The sequence below is a fragment of the Dipodomys ordii genome, unplaced genomic scaffold (genome assembly GCF_000151885.1).
Source record: "Dipodomys ordii isolate 6190 unplaced genomic scaffold, Dord_2.0 Scaffold107, whole genome shotgun sequence".
In the NCBI taxonomy this organism is placed as follows: domain Eukaryota; kingdom Metazoa; phylum Chordata; class Mammalia; order Rodentia; family Heteromyidae; genus Dipodomys; species Dipodomys ordii.
Genome location: NW_012267323.1, coordinates 3,270,172 through 3,290,991, shown reverse-complemented (window position 1 = coordinate 3,290,991; position 20,820 = coordinate 3,270,172). Strand labels below are relative to the sequence as shown.

The 20,820-nt window shown below is 57.3% G+C and overlaps 2 protein-coding genes across 4 annotated transcripts in view; one reads left to right on the top strand and one right to left on the bottom strand.

Annotated features, from left to right (window-relative positions):
- Rnf123 (ring finger protein 123) overlaps nt 1-20,820 on the top strand; it is a 28,425-nt gene that overhangs the window by 5,185 nt on the left and 2,420 nt on the right. For 2 of the 3 annotated variants that reach the window (XM_013028147.1, XM_013028145.1), the window contains 32 exons: nt 1,055-1,131; nt 1,249-1,343; nt 1,972-2,026; nt 2,123-2,208; nt 2,416-2,502; nt 2,718-2,785; nt 2,954-3,079; nt 3,615-3,729; nt 3,838-3,942; nt 4,644-4,769; nt 4,892-4,984; nt 5,086-5,159; nt 6,081-6,198; nt 6,360-6,459; nt 6,846-6,907; nt 7,077-7,148; nt 7,309-7,429; nt 8,115-8,216; nt 9,626-9,732; nt 10,226-10,424; nt 10,642-10,787; nt 11,036-11,119; nt 12,451-12,558; nt 14,641-14,818; nt 15,429-15,503; nt 15,639-15,726; nt 15,823-15,910; nt 15,994-16,078; nt 17,489-17,628; nt 17,730-17,918; nt 18,032-18,107; nt 18,275-18,359. In XM_013028147.1, coding sequence (XP_012883601.1) covers nt 1,055-1,131; nt 1,249-1,343; nt 1,972-2,026; nt 2,123-2,208; nt 2,416-2,502; nt 2,718-2,785; nt 2,954-3,079; nt 3,615-3,729; nt 3,838-3,942; nt 4,644-4,769; nt 4,892-4,984; nt 5,086-5,159; nt 6,081-6,198; nt 6,360-6,459; nt 6,846-6,907; nt 7,077-7,148; nt 7,309-7,429; nt 8,115-8,216; nt 9,626-9,732; nt 10,226-10,424; nt 10,642-10,787; nt 11,036-11,119; nt 12,451-12,558; nt 14,641-14,818; nt 15,429-15,503; nt 15,639-15,726; nt 15,823-15,910; nt 15,994-16,078; nt 17,489-17,628; nt 17,730-17,918; nt 18,032-18,107; nt 18,275-18,359 — 3,330 coding nt within the window. Of the gene's footprint in view, nt 1-1,054; nt 1,132-1,248; nt 1,344-1,971; nt 2,027-2,122; nt 2,209-2,415; nt 2,503-2,717; nt 2,786-2,953; nt 3,080-3,614; nt 3,730-3,837; nt 3,943-4,643; nt 4,770-4,891; nt 4,985-5,085; nt 5,160-6,080; nt 6,199-6,359; nt 6,460-6,845; nt 6,908-7,076; nt 7,149-7,308; nt 7,430-8,114; nt 8,217-9,625; nt 9,733-10,225; nt 10,425-10,641; nt 10,788-11,035; nt 11,120-12,450; nt 12,559-14,640; nt 14,819-15,428; nt 15,504-15,638; nt 15,727-15,822; nt 15,911-15,993; nt 16,079-17,488; nt 17,629-17,729; nt 17,919-18,015; nt 18,108-18,274; nt 18,360-20,820 lie in introns of all 3 variants that reach the window. The other variant, XR_001175511.1, reaches the window with a different exon arrangement.
- Nucleotides 18,973-20,818, bottom strand: Amigo3 (adhesion molecule with Ig-like domain 3; the record flags this gene model as incomplete). Its single annotated transcript, XM_013028027.1, has 1 exon — nt 18,973-20,818. A coding segment is annotated over one exon (1,272 nt), but the record flags the coding sequence as incomplete, so codon positions are not given.

Genomic DNA, 20,820 nt, shown 5'->3' with positions numbered 1-20,820 from the left:
GTCGACCTCCCTCTCTTCCTCCCACTCACTCTCTCCCTCTCTCCCCCTCCCTCCCTCTTCCTCTCCCTCTCTCCCTCTCTCCCTCTCCCTTCCTCCCTTTCTCCCTCAACCTCCCACTCTTCCTCCCTCCCACTCACTCTCTCCCTCTCTCCCTCCCTCACCCTCACTTCCTTTCCCTCCCTCCCCTCCCTCTCTCCTTCTCCCTCCCTCTCCTTCCCTCTCTCCCTCCCTCCCTCTCTTCCTCCCTCTCTCCTCCTCTCCATTCCTTTCCTTCTCCTTCCTTCCCTCCCTCCCTCCCTCCTTCTCCCCTCTCTTCCTCCCTCTCCCTACCTCCCTCCCTCTCGCTCTCTTCCTCTCCCTCCCTCTCCCCTCTATTATTTATTTTTTGCCAGTCCTGGGGTTTGAACTCAGGGCCTGGGCACTGTCCCTGGGCTTCTTTTGCTCAAGGCTAGCACTCTACCATTTGAGCCACAGTGCCACAGCCAGCTTTTCTGTGTATGTGGTACCAAGGAGTCAAACCCAGGACTTCATGCGTGCGAGGCAAACCCTCTATCACCGAGCACATTCCCAGCCTCCCAGTTCCCTTTAGCTACAGCAGATGGTGGGTAGGCAGGTCATAAGGTATGTAGGCAACATGTGTTATTCCTTGGGGCTGTTCACGAAATCTCTGATACACAGCTGTTCCCTTTTTATAGATGAGGTCATGAGGCTTACAGAGAACTGTTATTATTATTATTATTGTGGTATTCAGGGTTGCTAGGTAGGCACTCGACCAATTGAAAATCCCCACCACCCTCCCTCAACATTTTTGCTTCATTATTTTGGGGATCGGGCTTCATGTATATGTCTAAGCCAGCCCGGACCACGATCCTCCTATTTATGCTTCCTGTGTAGCTGGGATGACAGACACATGCCACCGTACCTAGCTATTGGTGGAGATGGAGTCCAGACAGCCACGCTCTGAAAGCTCAGGGGAAAGGGGGAGGGAGGGGCATTGTGTCAGCCGGCCGATTGCACAGACTGTGGGTCCCTGGCAGCCTCTTACTCTCCCTAGGAAATCCCTGAACTTCCAGAACCTGCCAGAGCATTTGGATCAGCTGCTACAGGTGGACGAGGATGAGGAGGGCCAGGGTAGGTAGCATCCTGGAGAGAGGGGGGAGGGTTGCAGAGCTGGGGAGCTCAGTGTGTGCCCTGTGCATCTGTCAGACCTTCTGCTCAGCCTGCCCCCCTCCCCCCTTTCCTCTCCAGGACAGGTTGAAGGGCGGCTTGGCCCAGCTACTGTGGTTCTGGACCACACAGGAGGCTTTGAGGGTCTTCTGCTGGTAGATGATGATCTTCTGGGGGTGAGTGAGAGCGGGGTTTGGGATCCCCTTTCTGAAATAGCCCCGAGCTACACATGATATGGCCCTATGTCTGCCCCCTCCTTTTCTTTTGGGGGGTGTGTGTGTATATATGTGTGTGTATGTGTTAGTCCTTGGGCTTGAACTCAGGGCCTGGGCGCTGTCCCTGAGCTGCTTTTTTTTTGCTCAAGCCTAGCACTCTACCACTTGAGCCACAGCACTACTTCTAGCTTTTTTTTTTTTTTTTTTTTTTAGTGGTTCATTAGAGATAAGAGTCTCATGGACTTTCCTGCTGGGGCTGGTTTCAAATCACGATCCTCAGATCTCAGCCTCCTAAGTAGCTAAGATCACCACATAAACCACTGGCACCCAGCCCTATACTCTTTTTATCCAAATGTGGCCCTAGACAAGGATATTCTCAGCCCCTAAGGCCCTCGACGTAGCCCCAGCCTCAAACCCTTCCCAACAAAGCCTTCAGTCCTTCCACCGTGCCTCTGGCTTCAAACCTCCTAACATAGGCACAGGGCAGTGTTGGCCCCAATAGACCAATCCCGCCCAAGCTAGCTCCACTGAGGATGGGGCTGGGGACCTGGGGGAAGCTCACTGCCCCGCCCCCTCCTTCCTCCCTCAGGTGATTGGCCACAGCAACTTTGGCACCATCCGCTCTACCACCTGTGTGTACAAAGGTAAGCCAACCCTCCTGGTGGAGCTGGGAGGATGGGTGGGGCCCCTGGCCAGAAGGCCGCCTTCACGTACCTGCTGGCCTCCCTCGCTCTCTCCAGGGAAATGGGTGTATGAGGTGCTCATCTCCTCCCAGGGACTCATGCAGATTGGCTGGTGCACCATCAACTGCCGCTTCAATCAGGAGGTATTGCGCAGCCGCGGGTCTCCTTATAGCGAGAACAGCCCCCCCCCCCCACACACACATAGAACCCCTCACCCGCCTGCAAGAATAGCAGCCTCCCTCTCAAGCCATGAGGATCCAAGATGTGATTGGTGATTGGGGGGGCCTCTGGCCTCCTCCCCTCCCCCATGGCCTCCACCCCCCACTTCTCACAGCACTTCCTTTCTCCAGGAGGGTGTGGGAGACACGCACAACTCCTATGCCTACGATGGAAACCGGGTGCGCAAGTGGAATGTGACCACCACCAATTACGGCAAGGTAAAAGGCCCCGCCCCTCGGTGCTCCACCAATCGCAAGGCGCTCTCCTAGCCGGCTGGAAGCCTTGGGGAAGCCGCTGAGGGAGGCCTGTGGACCCCAGGGAAGGGACAGGGATATTTCTCTTTCCACGGGGCCAGCCCCCCCCCACCAGTCCCCCCCTCTCCCCGTGGGTGGGCCTGGGGATGCAGCTTGAGCAGGCTTCTCTGCTTCTGCAGGCCTGGGCGGCGGGGGACATTGTGAGCTGCCTGATTGATTTGGACGACGGAACTCTGTCCTTCTGCCTGTGAGTCTCCCTCCCACCCCCATAGCGCATGCCTGGCCTCTGGGCCTTCCCTAGATTGGCCCAGGTTCACCTGCTCTGTGGAAGGAGGCCCGGTGAAGTTCTGGTAGCCTGAAGGTGGGCGGATCCCTCCTTCCAGACACAGCTCACCCACCCACCCTTCTCCTCTAGGAATGGTGTGTCCCTGGGCACTGCCTTTGAGAACCTGGCCAGGGGCCTGGGCATGGCCTATTTCCCAGCCATCAGCCTGTCTTTCAAGGAGTCTGTGGCCTTCAACTTTGGCAGCCGTCCTCTGCGATATCATTTGGAAAAGATGCCCATGGGTGGCTTTAGCATCTAGGATGAAGGCATTCTTTCCCCCCAGGAGCACTGTGGGCTTGGGGGCAGGCCCTGGCTATTGAGAGAAGTCCACAGGGTGTAATTTAGGTCCGTGGGTATATACAGAAGTCTTACCTGTTAGATAGATGCTGATATAAAACACGTTAAGGGCTAGGAAGGTGGCTCAGTGGTAGAGCGCTTGCCTTGCATGCCTGAAGCCCTGGGTTCGATTCCTTAGCACCACATAAGCAAAAAGAAAAAAGCCAGAAGTGGCGCTGTAGCTCAAGTGGTAGAGTGCTAGCCTTGAGCTGAACAGCTGAGGGACAGCGCCCAGGCCCAGAGTTCAGGCCCCACAACCGAGCAAAATTAAATGGCACATTAAGTGTCAGCAGTAGTAGGCCTCCCAGAGATGGGAGCTGTGTTGCAAATGCGGGAACCCCTCCTTGGGCACGCTTGGGGAGGGGGGGCACCTCTGAAGCTCAGATCAGGCGTTGCTGGCTTAACTCTGTAGCACCTACCCAGTGGCGGGCTTCCGGCCCCTGCAAGACCCGCCCCGTGCCGACCTGGTGCGGGCACAGAAATTGTTGGGCTGCTTCCGGGCAGTGCTCAGTGTGGAGCTGGACCTTGTGGTGAGCCAGGGTTTGGGCTGGGTGATCAAGGAGTGGGGCAGGGGTGGGGAGGTGGGGGGGGTCCTGGCCCAGCCCTCCTCCCCTCACCGTCTTCTCCCCTACCCACAGGAAGGGCGACTGGTACCGAAGGAGAGCTCTAAGTGGCAGCTGCAGGGCCAGCCCACCGTCCTGCTTACATTGGCACACATCTTCCACCGCTTTGCCCCTCTCCTGGTGAGGGGCGCCACCGATCTGGGCAGAGCTGGCAGCGCCTCCTCTAGCCAGGGGGCTTAGCTATTGGGGTGTCACTTCTAGTTCTATCATGGATCTCCTAGAGAGAAGATGGAGCCACCTGTAATCCTAGTTGCTCAGGAGGCTGAGATCTGAGGATCCTGGTTCAAAGCCAGCCCAGGCAGGAAAGTCTATGAGACTCTTCTCTCCAATAAACTCTTCCCAAAACAGCTGGAACACCTCAAGCCGGGCCCACGGTGGCTCACGCCTGTAACCCTAGCTATTCAGGAAGCTGAGATGTGAGGATCAAAGTTCAAAGCCAGCCCGAGCAGGGGAAAAAAAAAAATCCCTGTGACTCACAAAAAGCCAGAAGTGGCGCTGTGGCTCAAGTGGTAAGAGTGCTAACCTTGAGCCAAAAAAAGCAGCTCAGGGAAAGTGCCCAGGCCCTGAGTTCGAGTTCCAGGATCAACACACACAAAGATGAAAGGGAGGTGACGTCACAGGTGACAGGACACTGGCCAGCCCTAAAAGGATTATGGGACAGTGGCCCTTCTTGTCTCAAGCCCTGAGGGGCTCCTCTGTCTGTCGGGGTGGTTTTGGGGGGGAAGGGGACCCCAAGGCTTTATGCCTGAGGCTCTGTCCTTCAGTGTGGGTCAGAGGAGAGGGGCTGTCTGCTCACTGTGCCCATCCGCCCTGTGGTCCAGCGCAAGGTGTACCTGGTGGAGGCCGTGCTCATGAGCTTCCTGCTAGGCGTAGTGGAGAAGGGGGCACCGGAGGAGACCCACGCCGTGGTGCACCAGGTCCTGGACCTCTTGTGGCTCTTCATGGAAGTAAGACTAGATGGCAGGCTCATGCCAGGCTCTCACCCTTCCCGGGGGGTAGCAGGGAGGGCTTAGACAAAGCCCCCCCCCCCATCTTCCCACTCAATGGCGGCCCTGGTATCTGTCTTCAGGACTTTGAGATTCAGGATTGTCTCAAGCAGTTGATGATGTCTCTGCTGCGACTGTACCGGTTTTCACCCATCGTTCCAGATCTGGGACTGCAGGTGAGCCACATTCGTCTATCTAGAAGTCTTCCCCCTCCCTCCTCCCTCCCCCGCAGCCCCAGAGCCCCGCCCCCTCCATTCTGAGCATTGCTTCTCCACAGATCCACTACCTGAGGCTCACCATTTCCATCCTGAGGCATGAGAAGTCCCGCAAGTTTCTGCTTAGCAACGTCCTGTATCCTCCCCTTGTTGCCAGCGGTGGGGATCACAGCCTCTGGGGGAGGGGAGTCCACAGAAGTCTAGAGGAGGCAGTGGTCATCTGGCCAGGGCTCCCCAGGCTCAGGAGGACCAGCGCTCAGGCCCTAGCTCCAGGCCTAGCGTTCCCAGCACCATCTACAGATCACAGAAGCCTGAGGCGCCTAGGTGTGGGAAGGCCCCGGGGCCTGCCCACTTCAGCTAGAGTCTGCACTGTTAATTTTTTGATCAGTCGTGGGGCTTGAACTCAGGGCCTGGGTGCTGCCCCTGAGCTTTTCACACAGTGCTAGCGCTCTACCACTTGAGCCACAGCGCCACTTCATTGGAGATAAGAGTCTCACAGATGTTCCTGCCTGGAACGATCCTCAGATCTCAGCCTCCTAAGTAGCTAGGATGACGGGTGTGAGCCACCGGTGCCTAGTTCCCATAGTCATTATGAAAAAGGTTTTATTATGTACTTATTGGATATTGAGTTTGGTGGGATTAATAGCCCTAGGTTTGTGTGTGTGTGTGTGTGTGTGTGTGTGTGTGTGTGTGTGCTTGTGTGCGTGTGTGCGCGCGTGCGCGCTTGCCAGTCCTGGAGCTTGAACTCAGGGCCTAGGCACTGTCTCTGAGCTTCTTTTGCTCAAGGCTAACGCTCTACCACTTGAGCCACAGCGCCACTTCTGGCTTTTGCTGTTGATGTGGCACTGAGGAATCAAACCCAGGGCTTCATACATGCTAGGCAAGCACTCTACCATTGAGCCACCTTCCCAGTCCAATAGCTCTCAGGTCTGGGGAGGCAGGCGGACCCACGCTGACAGGGGCCCCCTTTGGTGGTGAGAACATGGTGGACACACCAGGGTGGGCTTTCCAGGGACGGTGACTTTGGCGAGCCGAGCTGTGCCTTGACCACCACCAGCTTTGACATGCTCCGGTCTGTCGTCTTCTTTTACATCAAGAGCCCCCTGCGCGTGGAGGAAGCTGGCCTGCAGGAGCTCATTCCCACCACTTGGTGGCCCCACCGCTCCAGCAAGGAGGTAGGCAGATTCTGAGCGGGTGGAGAGCCACCCTCGGGCCGGCCTGCGGCATGGGAGCGTTCCTCTCCAGCCCTGCTCCCTGGAGTCCTCAGGGTGGGTGTCTCGGCCTGGGTGAAGCCCCTGGCAAGCCCTGCTCACTTTGGTCCTCTGACCCTGCCCAGGGCAGAGAAAGTAAGGAGGTGAAGGAGGAGACCCCGGAGGAGCGGCAGCGACGGCGAGCCTATGAGCGGGGCTGCCAAAGGCTCAAGAAGCGCATTGAAGGTGGGCCCTTTTCAGGCTGGGAAGGTGGCTTAGCGGTAGAGCACTCGCCTAGCATGCATGAAGCCCCGGGTTCGATTCTTCAGTACCACATCCCCAGACAAGGCCAGAAGTGGCACTGTGGCTCAAGTGGTAGAGCACTAGCCTTGAGCAAAAGCAGTTCAGGGACAGTGCCCAGGCCCTGAGTTCAAGCCCCAGGACTGGCAAAAAAAAAAAAAAAATGGTGAGCTTTCTGCCTTGGACACTTGATTAGGGTGTGGGGGTTCATACCCAGGTTCTTGGGAGCATTAAGTAGTGAACGCACACACCTAGGTTGGGTTCAGGAAACCTGGTTGGTAGAGGAAGAGATTGGACCTGAACGTCTACCCTCTCCTATTCCCCACCACCAGGGGTAGAAGAGTTACAGGTGCAGATCTTGAAGCTGCTTTTGGACAATAAAGATGAGAATGGGGTGAGTGGCTCTAAGCCCCCTGTTGGGTGCCGGGCCGGGAAGGATGCCATCTTGGCAGAGCTGGTTCACCATCCCCCTGGCAGAGTTTAGGCTGCGTGGTGGCACTGAGCGGATCCCGTCTGAGCAGCGTACTCAGCCTTTCACAGCGTTATTTCTCCTTCCCTTGAAGGGTGAAGCTTCTAGATACATCTTCCTGACCAAGTTCCGGAAGTTCCTGCAGGAGAATGCCAGTGGCCGGGGGGTAGGTGCAGATCCAACGTGGCTGCTTTATAGCTTTATGACGCACCTCGCTCTGCTCCCCTCTCTGCCCAGCCCAGCATCCTGGGGCAGGGCCTTGGATGAGGAATGAGCTGGACTGTGGGGGCTGGCGCCAAGGTCTGTTTTATGCCCTGTGCCCATAGAACATGCCCATGCTCTGCCCTCCTGAGTACATGGTGTGTTTCCTGCACCGGCTGATCTCGGCGCTGCGCTTCTATTGGGACGAATACAAGGCCTCCAACCCCGGGGCTGCTTACAGTGAGGGTGAGCTAGCACCAGACCCCAGGTCAGCAAGGTGGGCATCAGACCGAGGACAGCCTCTGGGGTTGGTGTCTCCAGCCTGTGGCCTGATTGAGTCCTTCTCTACCTGTACAGCCCTGCACCCCCAAACCACTGCAGCCATATTTGCTCTGTCTGCATAGGCTCCTGCTCATTCTGGGTTTGAACTCAGGGCCTGTCCCTTAGCTTTTTCACTCAAGGCTGGCTCTTTTTTTGATGGTTAGAGATAAGTGTCTCACAGACTTTCCTCCCTGGGCTGGCTTTAAACCTTGGTACTCAGATCTCAGCCTCCTAAAAGAAACTAGAATGACAAATGTCAGCCATCGGCACCCCAGCTCCATTATGGGCTTTCTTCCTCAGTCCAGACTCATCCAGTTCCTCTATGTTGGTCAGTCTCAGATGGGTGCTGGGGTGAGGATGGGGTGGGAAGAGACAGATTAGCCAGGGTTCAGAGGAAGGCTTATTTACCCTGGATTGGGGAGTAAGATATAGGTCTGGACCCTCCCTGGCCAGATGCCAGGAATACCAAGCTGTGCAGTGGTTAGTGTTAATCTCAAATAGCAAGGAGAGGTGGACAAGGCAAGGCCAGAGTCTGGCTGTGCATAGGACAGGGATATGGAGAAGGTCTTCCTGCCAAGCCCTAACACCTGTCTCGGCCTCCCTGTCACAGAGGCTTACATCCCTCCTCAGATCTTCTATAATGGCAAAGTGGACTACTTTGACCTGCAGCGCCTTGGCGGTCTCCTCTCACACCTTCGCAAGACCCTCAAAGGTACGTGGAGGCCTGTGGATGATGAGCAGGCTTGCCCCAGTTGGGGCAGTGTCTAGCTTGTGTCCGCCAGAGGGCGCTCAAGTGTACTCATTCAGGCAGAGAGCTGCTGACCCACCAGTGCTGCCTCTGGTCCACCAGATGGCGCTCGAGTCTCTTCATAAGGCAGAGAGCTGCTAGCCTGCCAGTGCTGCCTCTGGTCCACCAGAGGGCGTGCGAGTCTCTTCATACAGGCAGAGAGCTGCTGGCCCACCAGTGCTGCCTCTGGTCCACCAGATGGCGCTCGAGTCTCTTCATACAGGCAAAGAGCTGCTGGCCCGCCAGTGCTGCCTCTGGTCTTGGGTCCAGTCAGCTATCTTTTTCTTGGGCAATCATCCCCAAACAAGGTGGGGAACACAGTGCTGCGGTGAAGGAAGGTGCACGTATTGCCTGAGCTGCCTTCAGGCTTCTGCACAGATTGTTCCAACACGAAGGGCCGAGGCCACCGTGCACCCAAGATCAAGAAGCCAGACGCAGTCCAGCACCGCCTGGGGACCGAGAGCAGTTAGTGTGTTGGGGAGTGAAATGGGAGGGGAACAGTGGGAAATGAGACAGAAGCAGACCCAGCCCGGACTAGGCAAGGCAGCAAAGTTGGGTCCCCGTTGTTAGAGAGCAGAGTACAGGAATTGAGAAAGGGGACAGCCATGGAGGATAATGGCCTGTATGAGGGAGATGGAGGAGCTGAGGATGGCCCCATCTTGCCAGAGCTTGTACGGCTTGGGTGTCTTGAGGCAGGGGGACTAAAAAGGGAGGGAGGGATGGTAAAGTCATCACTGGTAATAGAGCATCTGCTGAGGGAAGGTGGTTCTGTTGGCTGTCAGCTAAAGGCAAAGAGAAGCTGCCAGAAGCAGAGTCAGCCTGGAACTGCCTTTATTTGTGTGTGTGCCCATCTGAGATTTGAACTCAGGGCCTGGGCACTGACCCTGAGATTTTTTTGGGGGGGTCACCCTACCACTTGAGCCACAGCTCCACTTCCAGCTTTTTGGTGGTTAATTGGCAATAAGCCTCATGGGACTTTTCCTGTCCCGTCTGGCTCTGAGCCACAGTCCTCACATCTCAGCCTCTCGAGTAGCTGAGATTAGAGGTGTGAGCCACTGACCCCTGGGACGGGGGCCTCCTTTGGTTTATAAAGTGGTCAGAGAGTAGAGGAGGCCTTGAAGATCTCAGGAAACAGATGGCACGGACAGGAGGCGTTGGGATGGGGGATGCTTCCTGCTGCCGAGTTGCTGCTAGAGGAGGAGCAGAGAGGGGCCGGCCAAGGGGTAAATGGGGTCCTGCAAGGCCTGCCCAGCCTGCCAGTGCTCTTTCCCCATCTGGGCAGTTCCACCCCTGGCACAGGCCTGAGAACCCTCTTGTCCTGCCATTGCTCCCAGATGACCTTGCCTCCAAAGCTAACATCGTGATTGATCCAGGAGAGCTCCAGGCAGCCGCCATGGATGACTTGGATGAGGATGAGGAGCCAGCCCCGGCAGCAGCCCAGGTGGGATGGTAGACACGGGGTGGGCAAAGTTGCTTTTCCTTTATTTATTTGTTGCTGCTGGGCCTGGAGCTTGACCTCAGGGTCTGGGTGCTGGCCCCTGAGTTTGTTCCTTAAGGTTAGTGTTCTACCATATGAGCCACAGTTCCACTTCCAGCTTTTTTTGGTAGCTCCTTGGAGATAGAGTCTCATGGCCTTTCCTGCCCAGGCTGGCATCGAACCTTGATCCTCAGCTCTCAGCCCCCTGGGTAACTGGAATGACAGATGGGAATTACAGGGTTACACCAGCCCCCCAGCTTGGTTTTTCCTTTATTTTGTGGGCTGGGGAACGGTCCAGGGACATCACCCTTTCATGCACATCGGGCCTTCTCTTTGCTGTGAGTGATGGCATAGCCCCCCCCTGATCGCTCCTGACCCCCAAAGATCAGAGAGCCCTTGGAGAGCTCCAATCTTGGGGAGCTGAGTAACCTCCTACCTCCTCCTCTCTCCACCACAGCGCCCCCTGCAGGCCTTGGCCATAGGAGGGGCACTGCCTCTGCCCCGGCCCGGTTGGCTCAGTTCTCCAACTCTGGGCCGAGCCAACCGCTTCCTCAGCACGGCGGCGGTGAGTCTCATGACCCCACGGCGGCCTCTGAGCACATCGGATAAAGTGAAGGTCCGCACGCTGAACGTGGAGCAGCGGACCCGTGATGACAGTAGGTGCTGGGTGGGGTTGGCCAGGGCACCCCCCGCCCATTGTACAGCCACCTGGGTAGAGCCAAAACACACACCATCCATCCCCCCTGCCCCCCCCCCCCCCCCAGCTCCCAGCCCCACAGCCCCGCCACATCCCAAAGGCCCAGCTGCGGGCAGGAAATCCAAGAGAGAACCAAGATGACCCAGCTCTGATCTCCCCCCTCCCCTACTCCCCAGTTGAGGGCAGCCACTGGAACGAGGGCCTGCTGCTGGGGCGGCCCCCCGAAGAGCCTGAGCAGCCCCTCACCGAGAACTCACTGCTGGAAATCCTGGACGGCGCCATCATGATGTATAATCTCAGCGTCCACCAACAGCTGGGCAAGGTCTCCCCCTCCTCTCCACACACCCCCCCCCCGCCCCGTAGATTGAGGAGCATTGGAGTGAAGGTGTTCTGCATGGGAGCATACCACCCCCCACAAAGACAGAGCTCCCGACATGGTTATCTGGGGGGAGGAGGCTGTCCTGGGCTCAAGGTTGGGAACCTGACAGGACTGGGGTTCAGGCTGGGTTTGAGGAAGCCTGGTGGAGGGGCCCAAGGGTCACCCTAAATGTGTGGTGTGCACTGCTCTAGATGGTAGGTGTGTCTGATGACGTCAACGAGTACGCAATGGCTCTGAGAGACACAGAGGACAAGATCCACCGGTGTCCCAAGAGGGTAAGACCTCGGTGGGCAGATAGGTCTGGGGATGGGGCACCCCAGGGTACCCCTCAAAGGAAATCTTGTCGTGAGGCTGCCTTGGCAGTTGTTGTGTGTGTTTGTGTGTGTCTGTCCATCTGTCTGTCCTGGCCTTGAACTCGGGGCCTAGGCTCTGTCCCTAAGCTGTGGTGTTCAAGGCTAGTGCTCTACCACTTGAGTCATGGCTCCACTTCTGGCTTGCTTTTGGACACAAAGAGTTTCTACCCAAAGCGGGGCACTGGTGGCTCACACCTGTAATCCTAGCTACCCAGGAGGCTGAGATCTGAAGATTGGGGTTCAAAGCCAACCAGGGCAGGAAAGTCCATGAGACTCTTATCTCCAATAAACCACCAGAAAACCGGAAGTGGCGTTGTGGCTCAAGTGGTAGAGCACTTGGCTTGAGCTGTCGAGCTCAGGGACAGCGCCCAGGCCCAGAGTTCAAGTCTCATAATGGACAAGAAAAAGTCTCACGGACTTTTCTGCCCAGGCTGGTTTTGAACTGTGATCCTCAGCTCTCAGCCTCCTGAGTAGCTAGGATGACCGGCGGGAGCCACTGCCCCCCCCCGCCTTGCCTCGACAACTCTTGTCCCCCCATCCCTGCTGTGACCCTACCACCATAGTGCGAGTGAGCCTGACACCAGCCTGAGCTCCATCCCCCAGCCGCCCTCTGCCAGGGTGCTGCCACCCCAGCCCACTAAGTGCTGATGCACAGTCCTCATCAATTATGGATGGGCCTTGAGTGCTTCCTTGGCTACTTGCAAAGTCAGCAGGAAGTAGGACTTGGCCCCCCCTCCCCCGGGGCCCCGGCTGCTGCGGCTTTCCTGGCCTGGGCTTGGCTTCCCTGGAAGGCTGCCCCACCCCCACTCTTAGCAGCATCCTCCTGAGCCACAGCCCAAGCCGCCAATTCAGACCCCAGGCCGGGCCTCACAACACACCCTTGGCCTTGCTCAAGGTTACCACCAGCAGAAGAGTTAGAAAATGGAAGGTGGACACTAGCAGCCCACACCTATCAAATTGGCTACTCACAAGGCTGAGATCTGAGGATCATGGTTCAAAGCCAACCTAGGCAGGAAAGTCCGTGAGACGCTGATCTCCAAGAAGCCACCGAAAACCAGAAGTGGCACTGTGGCTCAAAGTGGTAGAGCGCTCGCCCTGAGTACAAAAGCTCAGGGTCCAGTGCTCAGGCCCTGAGTTCAAGCCCCAGGACCAGCACATTAAAAAAAAAAAAAAAGTGGGGGGTGGGGAGCGGCACCAGCAGGGCCTGGGCAGAGGCTGGTCCTGAGCGTCTTCCTCCCCCCCTTGTGTGGCAGAGAAAGGACATCCTTGAAGAGCTGACCAAAAGCCAGAAAGTTTTCTCGGAAAAGCTGGACCACCTGAGCCGTCGTCTCGCGTGGGTTCATGCCACTGTCTACTCCCAGGTGAGCAGGTGCCACCCAGCTGGCTGTGCTCCAACCTGAGGGTACCACTGCCTGGCGACAAGGAGCGCTGCAGGACCCTGGATGCCCCTGTCCACCCCCTAGACCCTCCCCTCCCTTCCCTTCCCTTCCCCTCCCTTTCCTTGTCATGGGGCTTGAACTCAGGGCCTGGGCCCTGTCTGAGCTTTTTAAAGCTCAGGCTAGCAGTCTAGCACTTTGAGCCACAGCGCCACTTCCGGTTTTCTGGTGGTTCATTGGAGGTAAGAGCCTCACAGACTTTCCTGCCCGGGCTGGCTTTGAATTGTGATCCTCAGATCTCAGCCTCCTGAGTAGCTAGGATGACAGGCAGGAGCCACCAGCATCCAGCTAAATGGGGATCTTTTTCTAGATCTTTAGTACCCTCCAAATCATGGGGCAGTGTCTACCTGCCTCTTCTTTGTTGAGGGGCTCTTCGATCTCTCCTAAAACAACCAGGGCTGTGTGGACTTCCCTGTGCTTCATCCACTCTTCAGCAGCTGATTCATTTAATAACACATACCCAGAGGTTCACCTGTGCCAAATGCAATCTCAAACACAGGAGACACACAGCATGAACCAGAAAGACCTGACCCCAGCTCCTCCCTAGTTTCCTTTCCCTGCCTCCCCAGCCCGCTCATGGTGCCCCAGGGGCTGTGAGCAGGTGCCCATGTTAGGGTATCTGTTTTCTTCTTGGCCTTGTGCCTCCCAACAACTAGACGATTGAAGTTCATATCTCTATCCTGCCGTCTCTTCCTGGTTTATTCTAACAGCTTGTGTTCTTAATCTTTAGGGTTTTCTACACATAAGACTGTGTTTGCAAGCTTTGAGCTCAAACATGCCACTTTCCTTTCCCACTCAAATGCCTTTTGTTTCTCTTTCTTGTCTAATTTGTTCTGGGTACTATGTTGAATAGAAATGGGCAAAACTCAGGCTTCCTCGTCATATCTTCAATTCCAAGCCTTTGCTGTTGACTATGATGTTACACGATGCATGCTTTTCATACATAGCTTTTATTATGTTGAACTGCCTTTTTTCTTTTTTTTTTTTGATGGTACTGGGATTTCAATTCAGGGCTTCATGCTTGCTAGGCAGGTACTCTACCACTTGAGCCACACTCCTAGGCCTGTTTTGCTTTAGTTATTATTTCAGATTGGGTCTTCTGTTTTTGTTGGGGGATAGCCTCAGCTGACTGTGTTCTTACCGAAGTCTCCTTCACAGCTGACATCACAGGCACAAGCTGCCTCACGTGGTGATTGATTGACACGAAGGTCTTGTGGACTGGAGGCATGGCTCAAGTGGCAGAGTACCAGCCATGAGCAAGAAAGCAGACTGAGAGATGAGGTCTTGCTAACTTTTTTGCCTGAACCTCAATTCTCTCTGCTCCCCAAAACTATAAGGATGAGCCATCATGCCTAATCCATTCTTTTGCATCTTCAGTAGCCATTCATCTATCTGCTTTCAGAAATGTTTCCCATTATCAGAGGAGAAAGTGTCTGAGACCTTTCCTGGACTCTACACCTGTCCCTCAGGTCCCTATCATCTCCTTTACCTGTGTCTTTTTCTGGTCCTGGGGCTTGAACTCTGGGCCTGGGCGCTGTCCCTGAGCTCTTTTGCTCAAGGCTAGCGCTCTACCCCTTGAGCCACAGCGCCACTTCCGGTTTTCTGTGGTTCATGGAAGATTAGAGTCTCCCAGCCTTTCTTGCCTTTTCTAGCTTCCCACTGAGATCCTCAGATCTCAGCCTCCTGAGTAGCTAGGATGACAGGCGTGAGCCACCCGCGCCCAGCCTCTAAGCACCTTTGATCTGCATGGAGGCCCTGCCACCTCCTAAACATGACCTCCTCTTGCGAGCTTGAGCTCTGGGCGGGGTCCTAGCGCTGCTCTCAGCAGCCTCCTGTGAAAAGGTCTCACGGCTCCTGCCTCCGCCGCTGCGTCACCCTTGCTGGACTCGGGGTGTCAGTTCTGACGTCACTGTCCTGGGGAGGCCTTCCTGATTCCCCAGACCAGAACATGTCCCCGTGACCCTTCCAGTGACCCGCCCAGAGCAGCACCTTGTGTGCCTCCTGCAGGAGAAAATGCTGGACATCTACTGGCTGCTGCGTGTCTGCCTGCGGACCATCGAGCACGGGGACCGGACCGGCTCGCTCTTCGCTTTCATGCCCGAGTTCTACCTGAACGTGGCCATCAACAGCTACAGTGCCCTCAAGAATTACTTTGGCCCTGTACACAGCATGGAGGAGCTCCCAGGTGAGGGGAGCAGAAAACATTCCCCCCGCCAGAACCCTGATCCCCATACCCCAGAAGCACCAAGCAAGTCTTTGTCCCTGGTCTGGTGCCTGTAGCTACAGACAGAGCAGTTTTTCCCTGGGTCCTGGGAGGAGTGCAGATAGGTGTGGACGCCGACCCTCCCTTCTCTCGATTCTGCTGAGGAGCTGCCGTAGTCCCCGTGGGCTGCAGGCCTCTCGGCTTGAACTGAGATTCTCAAGTCTCAGCCTCCTGAGTAGCAAGGATGACAGGTGTGAGCCACGGGTGCTTGGCTGGCTTTGTCTTTAAAGACAGCTACGGGGACTGGGAGCTATGCTGGGTCATCCACCATGTACCAAGATGGGTGAGAGGCTGGGTCAAGGCTCTGGCTAGGACCTTCCTGCCCGCTTCTTCCCACAATGAATGTGAGCATTGATCGCTCTTCCTCAGCTGTTAGTGAATGCCTTGATTGATGTCCCTAAATACCAACATGAGTCCAGACTGGTCCCAGGAGCCAGTTCTAGGGCCACATACCCAAGCCCCCCTACCGTCCCTCCCCACTGCCAAGGGATGTGTTTATTCCCGGAGCTGTTCTCACTGTCCACCTTTGCAGGCTATGAAGAGACCCTGACACGGCTGGCAGCCATCCTGGCCAAGCACTTTGCCGACACGCGCATTGTGGGCACTGGTGAGGGCCCGAGGGGACAAGGACGGCCTGGCCTGTCTAGAAGATTGATTTCCATGCAAACGGACAGCCATGTGGTGTGAGGCGTGGGCTAAGTTCAGGCTGATTACCTGCTGAGACATAAGCTTCTCCCTGCAGATATCCGAGACTCGCTGATGCAGGCTCTGGCCAGCTACGTGTGCTACCCACACTCGCTGCGGGCTGTGGAGCGCATCCCTGAGGAGCAGTGAGTAGGGAAGGATCCAGCACGGGGGAGGCACCCCATCTTACAGAGCCCTGTCCCCAGACTCGCCCTGAGTCTGTCCCTGCCCTTTCCCGTCAGGCGCATCGCCATGGTGAGGAACCTCCTGGCTCCCTATGAGCAGCGGCCTTGGGCTCAGACCAACTGGATCCTGGTGCGGCTCTGGAGGGTAAGCCTGACCTAAGGTAGAGGTTGGGGCCAGTGCAGAAAGGGTGCCCCCCCCCAATCAACTCTCGCTTTCTCCACTCCCAGGGCTGTGGGTTTGGGTACCGCTACACCCGGCTGCCCCATCTGCTGAAAACCAAACCAGAAGATGCCAACTTGCCCAGCCTCCAGAGTGAGTATCGAAGTTGGTGACGTCTGAACCACCACCGGGCAGGACAGATTTGGGTGGCTCCATTTTCAGTTTTCTGGGAGTTAATTAGAGTCTCATGGACTTTGCTGCTCAGGCTAGCTTTGAACCGTGATCCTCAGATCTCAGCCTCCTGAATAGCTAGGGATTATAGGTGTGAGCCACTAGCACCCAGCTTCCACAATTTTAATCTTATCCCCAAGGTATCAGTGAAAAGAAGCTGGCTATTCATTTGGGGAGACAACTGTCTGTTGTCCTGTATACTTCCAGTCTTAGTTGAACAGTGTTTTGTTGTTTTTTTAATTGACTGGTGCCAGACTCAGGGCTTGGTTTTTAGGCCTGGGATCTTCGAGTCAAGACAGGTACTGGAAATTGTTCAAAGCCCTCAGAGGGCACTCCTAAGGCTTCCTGGAGTGGAGTACTGGGTTGCGAGCAGAGTACCTCTCCTCCTCCAGTCTTGTGAGTTTGAGGGCCTGTACCGGGCCCAAGGCTTGGCGATGTGCGTTTTGCAGAAACCCTGCTACACATGACTCAAGGCGCACAGAGTGCTTTGCCCTTGCTGGCAGTGTTTTGAGCTGCAGGATTGTCCCGGGAGAGGCTAAATGCCTTGTGCAATTCCCACAAGTCTTTGCCAAATGCTTCTGTCCTCTACCTCGAGGACAGAACTGAGCTGCAAGTGGAGAGGGGCACCGGGGCCAGATACCATCCTGTGGCTGCAGGAACTATTGATTTGCATCAGAGAGCTCTGGTTACCACCGCCCGCCAGCCCAGACTTGGCGCCCACCATCTAGGCCATATGCCAAGGGCAGCAGAGGACAGTAGAGGACAGCAGGGCTCAGACTACTCTCTTGAAGAAGCTGGTCTTGACGCTAGTGGAGAAGGGTCTAAGTCCTGGCTATGTCTGACCCTGTCTTTTGGGGTGTGGGGCCCAGAGCTTGCTGGGGGTCAGGCTGCAGCTGCGACACGGGGAGTGGGAAACGCCTCCCACCCTCTGGTTGCCTGGAGGAGGAAACAGATTTAGTTCTAACCCCTGGGCAGTGTGACACCCTGTTCTCCATGATTTGTATTTCCAGAGAGCCATCTATTTTATTTTTAGTTTTGGTGCTGGTTCCAGGGTTGAACTCAGGGCCAGGGAGCGCTCTCTGGGTTTCTTTTGCTCAAGGCTAGTGCTCTACCACTTGAGCCACGGCTCCACTTCCGGCTTTTTGGGTGGTTAGTTGGAGATAAGAGTCTCATGAACTTCCCTGCCTGGTCTGACTGAACTGCGATTCTCTGATCTCAGCCTCCTGAGTAGCTAGGATGGCGGGCGTGAGCTTGGCCATCTGTCTTTATACCCAATGGATGAAGACAGGTAAACAGGCCTGCTAATGCTGCTTCCCCCCCCCCCGCCCCCAGAGCCCTGCCCCTCTGTCCTGCTACAGCAACACATGGCAGATCTGCTGAGGCAGGGTCCTGACGTGGCCCCCAGCTTCCTCAACAGCGTCCTCAACCAGCTTAACTGGGCCTTCTCCGAGTTCATCGGCATGATCCAGGAGGTGGGCCACGGCGGGCCACGGCGGGGCTGGGATCCAAGCATAGAGCCCTGCAGGGCAGCTAGGCCTCTGACGCTTGCCTGTCTGCCCTGCTGGCTGCTCAGATCCAGCAGGCTGCCGAACGCCTGGAGCGGAACTTCGTGGACAGCCGGCAGCTCAAGGTCTGCGCCACCTGCTTTGACCTGTCGGTCAGCCTGCTGCGAGTCTTGGAAATGACCATCACACTGGTGCCTGAGATATTCCTCGATTGGGCCCAGCCTACCTCTGAGATGCTCCTGCGGCGTCTGGCACAGGTGTGTCCATCTGGGCAATGAGGGGGGAACCCCGGTGGGGGGAGGGGGAGGTGGGAGGGGCGAGGCTCCAGTGGTGAGCTCGCCCATCCACCAACAGGCTCCCGCCCTCACAGCTGCTGAACCAGGTGCTGAACCGAGTGACGGCAGAGAGGAACCTCTTTGACCGTGTGGTCACACTGCGGCTGCCCGGTAAGGATCTAACCGCTGTGTTCCCGCACACCACGCGCCATCGCTTCCCACTCCCAGCCTCAACCTGACCTACTGAAGGAAGGACAGTGGGAAGGGTGGATGGCATCAGCCCAGGAAGCCCCTGGCATGGAGCATGTGAACGGTGCAGCCTCCTTCCCTCCCCTTAGGCCTGGAGAGCGTGGACCACTATCCTATCCTGGTGGCAGTGACAGGCATTCTGGTGCGACTTCTGGTGCACGATTCAGCCTCGGAGTAAGTGCTGGCAGCTGCTGGCTCACAGGGGAGCTGGAGTTGCCTTTTGAGGGGGGACAGGGCAGGCCTGAGGTGCCTCGAGACTAGATCTCAGTAACTAGGAGGCGGCGGACCAGCGGTGGCCTGTGAACTGCCTAAATTAGCGCCAGAAGCAGCTGCGGAGTGGGAGAGTGTGTCTTAGCTTGTGAGGCTGTGTCTCTACTAAGGGATCGGGACGGGGTGCACTCACGCATGTGTGCATGCATGCATATGTGTGTGCGCGCGCGCGCGTGTGTGTGTGTGTGTGCTAGCCTGTCGTGGCCAGGGCAACACAGCTGGATCAAAAGCTGAGCACACAACGCTCCCTGTGTCTGTGAAGGCTCCAGTGATGCGCACGGACAGTCTTTATTGGGAAACACCATTAACAGCGTGGCCTGGGGTAACCATGGGGATCCCCAGCTCAGCCCTGACACCTGAGGGGCCCCTCAGTGGGGATGCTAAGATGCCTGTGGAGCCAGAACACCGCCTTAGCTATTAGGCTGAGACTAATGCCAGTCCTTCAGGGGCTCCTGTCCTCTGGGGACCTTGAGTGCCAGCTAAGGCTCTCTTCGTTTTCTACACTTGCCAGGCCGGAGAGCAGAGTCCCCCCGGTTCAGGCTAAGGCTGGATCCCCCAGGGGTCTCTTGGAAGTGTCCCTGACTCATGCTTGCCCACCAGCCTGAACGTGAAGCATTGTGCTTGCAGACTGCAGACGGGGCTCGTTCACTAGAGGGCGGGCTTGTTTTCTCCTTCCACCTGGGGAGGGTGTGGATTTTGAGCCCTCCTCCTTTTCTCCTACCCTCTGGGACATGGTTGGAGAAGGTAATGTGATTCCATTCCTTGACATCTGCTTCCGCCTGAAGATGGCGGTCCCGGGGCTCTTAGGAGAAATGCTTATTCCCCAGCCCTCACCCCACACCTAAGCCCGAGGAGGTCCTAAGAGAAAGCAGGCACTAGTGGGCCCTATGCTAAGCTGTGGGCCTTGAGGTCTCGTGCTAGGCAGAGCAGGAGGCAAGTTGGGGACCCCAACCCCATTACCAGTGGGTTGACTGAGGTTAAGGCCTATAATAAGGAGCAGGCTTGTAGGGCTTCGCCACCAGCACCTGGCAAGGCTCTGGACTAGGGAGGAAGGCAAGTAGCAGGAGGGCTATGGGCGGGGCCAGGGGGCCTCAGGCCGACTGAGTCATCATGAGACCCTCTGAGCCTGTGGAGCTGGCCGTCTCGGAGCCAGCCTTGAGGGGCAGGTCCACAGTGTTGCAGAGATCGAAGTCCTCGGCCACTGCCAGCTGCACACGCCCATTGAGGCCTCTCCGGCTGGGTTCCAGGAAGACCACATGTTTGTGGACACTGGCCTTCCGGCTGGGTGCGTCTGGCGGCGTGGTGCTGAGCATGGAGGACTGGGCGCTCAGCTCCTGGAGCGGGCTGGGTGTGCGCGGCCAGCGGCGGCGGCAGGCGTGGCAGCAGCGGCCGCAAGCCCTGCAGGGCGGCGCAAACAAGTAGAGGAGCACCAGCACCAGGCCCACAGCACAGCCGAGCAGGGTGGTGAAGCCGGTGTTGAAAGCCTCGGGCTCGGGGCGGGGGAAGTGCACGCTCACGTTGTACTCCAGCGTCTGGTTGTGGTGCAGGTGGGGCCCGCTGGCCAGGCACACGAAGACCCCCGCGTGCCGCTGCTGTACTTTGGCGATGGCTAAGCTGCCGTCGGCCAGCACCACGATGCTGCCATCGCGAGATCCCGGAGCCACGAGCAGCTCATTCTGGGGCGACACCCAGGCAATGCGCACGGCCGGGGCGCTGGTGTTGCAGTAAAGCCTCAGGGGCCGACCCACCTGCGTGTCCAGCTGCTCTTCCGGCTGCTCCAGGTTGGGAACCGAGGCCGCCGAGCAGTTCTCGAAGACGCGGCTGTGCTCAAAGAAGCGCACTTGGGAGCCGGGCACGGGGAAGGCCAGGCAGGTGTACTGGCGGGCAAAGTCGCGCACGGCGCCCAGGCCGCGCTGGCGCCAGCGCCGCAGCAGGTGGTAGAGGCGGCAGTCGCAGGGCAGCGGGTTGTCGTGCAGGTAGAGGCCGTTCTTGAGGAAGGTGGGCAGGGCCGCCAGCTCGCGCACCGAGAGCGGCCCCAGCTGGTTGGAGGACAGGTCCAGCGTGCGCAGGTGCGCGGGGCCCAGGCCGTGCAGGTGATCGAAGGAAAAGGAGGCGAGCTCGTTGGAGCCCAGGTACAGGTGGCGCAGCGCGGGCAGGCCGTGGAAGCTGCGCGCGTCCAGGTGCACCAGGCAGTTGTTGAAGAGCAGCAGCCGCTCCAGCGCCCCGAGCCCGTCCAGGTCGTGGCGCCCCAGCGCGCGCAGCGCGTTGGAGGACAGGTCCAGCAGCGTCAGGCTGCTGGCGTTGGCGAAGACGTGGCGCCCCAGGGCGTCCAGCCGGTTGTGGCCCAGGCGCAGCGCGCGCAGCC